The sequence below is a fragment of the Seriola lalandi genome, unplaced genomic scaffold, assembly GCF_002814215.2.
Source record: "Seriola lalandi dorsalis isolate HSWRI2012SDOR001 ecotype SW California unplaced genomic scaffold, Sedor1 jcf7180002050678, whole genome shotgun sequence".
NCBI lineage: Eukaryota > Metazoa > Chordata > Actinopteri > Carangiformes > Carangidae > Seriola > Seriola lalandi.
The window spans coordinates 3009-7065 of record NW_019521231.1 but is presented as its reverse complement, the minus strand read 5'-3'; the positions used below and the strand labels follow the sequence as shown (position 1 = coordinate 7065).

At 40.9% G+C, this 4057-nt stretch overlaps 1 protein-coding gene across 1 annotated transcript in view; it reads right to left on the bottom strand.

Annotated features, from left to right (window-relative positions):
* LOC111649398 (unconventional myosin-VIIa-like) overlaps positions 1–2939 on the bottom strand; it is a gene marked incomplete at its 3' end in the record, with an annotated part of 24807 nt that extends 21868 nt beyond the window's left edge. Inside the window, exons 1-2 of the mRNA XM_023399158.2 lie at positions 2814–2939; positions 1352–1419 (exon numbers count right to left, since the gene is read on the bottom strand). Coding sequence (XP_023254926.2) covers positions 1352–1419; positions 2814–2924 — 179 coding nt within the window. The remainder of the gene's footprint in view (positions 1–1351; positions 1420–2813) is intronic.
* Between the last annotated feature and the right edge of the window lie 1118 nt (positions 2940–4057).

The following is a 4057-nucleotide window of genomic DNA, read 5'->3' as shown; positions in this document are numbered from 1 at the left end:
AAAATCTTGTCAGTGCAGCAAGGTAAGGCTGGAGGAGGCAAGACGAGGTGACGCAGGTCTCATAGCGCAGATGTTGATGGATGACATTGAGAATGCATTAGTGTTCAGAACGGGAGAGCAGGCGGCCATGTTGAAAACAAATCAACATGCACTCAGGCTGCAATGCTGAGCCTCGTCAGCCCTAAACATGAGTCAATCAGCCAATCAGTCCCATGAACCGTTTGGACTTGTCCTACAGGAACATGATACCTCCGAACTCAAATTATACAATGATGGGGGGGGGTCACCCGCTTCACCTCCTTCAGTGAACTGAACTGTTACAGTCCTTTAGTATCGTGCTTGTTTAAGTAAAACTGTCAAATAAATCTAGTAAAGTAGAAAGTACAATATTTCCCACTGAGGTGTAGCAGTGGAAGTATAAAGTAGCATAAAATGGAAATACTCAAGTAAAGTACAAGTATTTCAAAATTGTTCTGAAGTACAGTACTAAGAGTAAATGTACTTAATTACTTCCACCGCTGATGATATAATTACTGAGCCTTCACAAGTATTTTAATATTGTTCAGTGACCCAACCAGGTAAAACTCCTGATTTCCTGGGTGAAAACAAAGGGCTGCCTTTTATTAAAGCTAATATCTAAAATGTAAAAGACTAACCAAACCAGCACAGCCACACAAGCGCTATCAGCTGGCTCAAATTGGTTAGCTAAAGTGTAAGTTAAGGCTCAAGTTAGAAACTAGCTAACATTAGTGTTCATCTGTAAATATTTGACACAATCTAAGAATGTAAAAAAGTAAAGTGTATTAAACTAGTAATTCACTGTTGTTTAAACCTCTTCTGGGGGGTCCCAGTCTTAATCAGGTGGGTCAGACCCCCCAGTCCCACTCATAATTTGAACCCTCCTCCAAAACCAGAGGCAGTTAAGAAAGAAAAGTAGCTCTTCTCCCCATCATGCAAGTGTAGTTTTCTTTTCTTTTCTCTCAGCATACTGTATGTCACACAAGTCAGTTATCACAAAAAAGTAGATAGCACGTTTGTGCAGAGCAAAATAAAATGAAAGATGAGTTTCATTCCATAACGTAATGCCCATCATACTTACAAATTTTCTTACAAAATGGTTTTGTGCAGTGGAACAGCAGAATAATCTATTAAAATAATTTGTAACCATCCGTAATTTCTATTCAATTTCAAGATTAGGAGACAGAACAATTCTTACATGAAACATTCAAAACGTGGAACATCCATGCAGTTTAGAGATAAAGCCGAATATGACATTTACTGCATGTTGGTGTTTTTGAGATCATGCAGCTGTTGCATTAAAGACGTGCATTGAATAAATTTATTTTTCAACTTGGGTTGGATCTCTGTCCAGTCATGTTTGACGTCCTGGAGCTGACTTACCCTGCCACCACAGTTAGTCTTCAGATGAAACAGGAAGAGGGAGGAAGGAGGACAGCGAGCAGGGCAAAAGAGAGAATAAAGAAGCAAGAAATTGAGATGAGAGTAGAAAAAGCAGCCAACATCAGGTTCATTAGATAATACTGAGAGAGTGTTAGCAAGTCATTCAAGCCCTGGATAAAGGTTTAAAAGCTCCTTAAGGGGAAGAAAAAGAAGCAGTGTCAGCAATCTAGCAGTTTTTCATAGTATTTTTTCTATTTTTTGCCTTGTTACTGCATCATGTTATGACAGAAAAGTGTGCACATAAATAAGCTAACAAAGTAGGAAATAAAACTCATAATGTTTAGTTTAAATTACATGTTCAATTAAAATCCTCAAAGAAAAATCTTTTGTCTCTACATTAGTTGGTCTAATAATATACATTTTATACTGTGTAGTATTTTATGAGAAACACCTGTACATCTGCTTACTCATGCAATTATCCAATCAGCCAATCATATAGCAGCAGGGCAATTAATAAAACCATGCAGATACAGGTCAGGAGCTTCAGTTAGGAAGAGGAGGAGCCAAAAACAAAAAAACCATCCAGTGAGCAGCAGCTCTGTGGAGGAAGCACCTTGTGGGTGAGAGAGGTCAGAGGAGAATGGACGGACTGGTTGGAGATGAAAGAAAGGCTACGGTCACTCAGATAACCACTCTTTACAACTGTGGTGAGCAGAAACGCTTCAGAGCGAACAACATGTTGAACCTTGAGGTGGATGAGCTACACCAGCAGAAGACCACGTCAGGTTCCACTTCCTGTCATCAAGACCAGAAACCTGAAGCTGCGGTGGACACAGACTCACCAACACTGGACAGTTGAAGACCTGGTCTGATGGATCTGGATTTGTGCTGAGTCAGAGTTTGGCATCAACTGCTTGAATCCATAGACCCAGCCTGTCTTATGTCAACAGTCCAGGCTGTTTTCTTGTCTATCTGAGTATTATTGCTGACCGTGTACTTCCCTTAGCGGCCACAGGTCAACATCTTCTAATGGCTGCTTCCAGCAGGATAATGCTCCATGTCACAAATTAAAGTCATCTCAAACTGGTTTCATCGACGTGACAGTGAGTTCAGTGAACTTCAGTGCCACCCCCAGTCTCCAGACCTGAATCCAGCAGAACATCTTTGGGATGTGGTAGAACGGGAGATTGGCTGCATGAGTGTGCAGCTGACAAATTTGCAGAAATGACGTGACGCAATTATCACGTTGACATGGAGCAGAGTCTCAGAGGAATGTCTACAACTTCTAGAGGAATCCATGACATGAAGAACAAAGGCTGTTCTGAGAGCGAAGAGAGGAAGTACCCTAACTTGTTATCTGAATCTGAGTGAGAGAGACATGTTAATGCAGGTATAAATACAGCAATACTCACATATATGAGTTTTTCTCTGTATCTAATGAGCAGGTTACGAAGAATTCCAGCTTCATTGAGGTCTCCCAGGCGGATCATGTCTTCCACACCGTGGATAGAGGTGGGATGCATTGGCTTGATGTTGGTGGCATTCTGGGGGGAGATCCAGTGCTCCTGGAGGGGGAGGGGAGGTTATTGTGTTTTATAGAGGAAAACAGATCACACAGTTCAACTTCTGGAGTTTAAGTAAGTAACACAACAGTTTCATTATTGCAACATTCACTTGGCATTTATGTTGGAAAACATTATTTCTGGACCTCCAGTTTGAGTGCAATAGTTTAACCATTTAAAACCCCATAACTTCACTTAAACTCATCAGTAAGTGGACAACATAATTCCTACAAACCACAAATTACACAAATGTAGCAGACAAATCAAACAAGCAAAGTAACCGGAGCGAGGTACTAGCGAGTCAACATGGCAGCCAGTGCTAGCCCTCTGGCAGCCGAAAGCCCCCTGTGCTGAATTCAACACTACCATCTCCCCACTGAAGCTGGGCCATATTCAAGTCACCGTCTCAAAACACATGCAGAACACTGCTTTGCTTGAATCCAACACCAAATTACAGGATGAGCAACTTGTGCTACACTGACAGATAGCCATGCTCACCTCCTGACCAATGGTACTTTTGGCAGTTCTAGTGAACCGCTTATTGCTATTGTTAAATTTATTTTTGTTTAAGTTACAGACCAGTTCCAAAGCTTCTCAGCCGAGCATGAGTTACTGTAACTGCTCCACAGAAACGTGTGAATTTGTTATCTTAACTCACATAAAAAACATTGAAGCTTTTCATAAGATTAACAAGATTAACATAATATTAGCAACCCATCAGTCCCTGTTAGCTCATTCACTGCGCACTACATCATACATTATCAGTAGATTATGCTGCAGTGAGGAGTAAAATGATTTCATGGCGAGCATGATTTCAGCATCACATAAAAGAATAAAAACATTATGCTTCAGCACTTACATTTCCCTCATCATCCACCACCTGGATCTGTCCTGAGTCACAGAGTTTGACCACTGCACCGATCGGTACCTCAAACTCCCGACCCGTCTTCAAATCCAACCAGACATAGTCGCCCTGGAAAGAAATAAAGAATTAACACTGAAACCAGGATTAGGATTGGGATGAGAATGATAATCTATAAAAATCTGCGTCAGAAAGAGAATGAGAATTTTAAATCAGAGTCAGAATAACAACA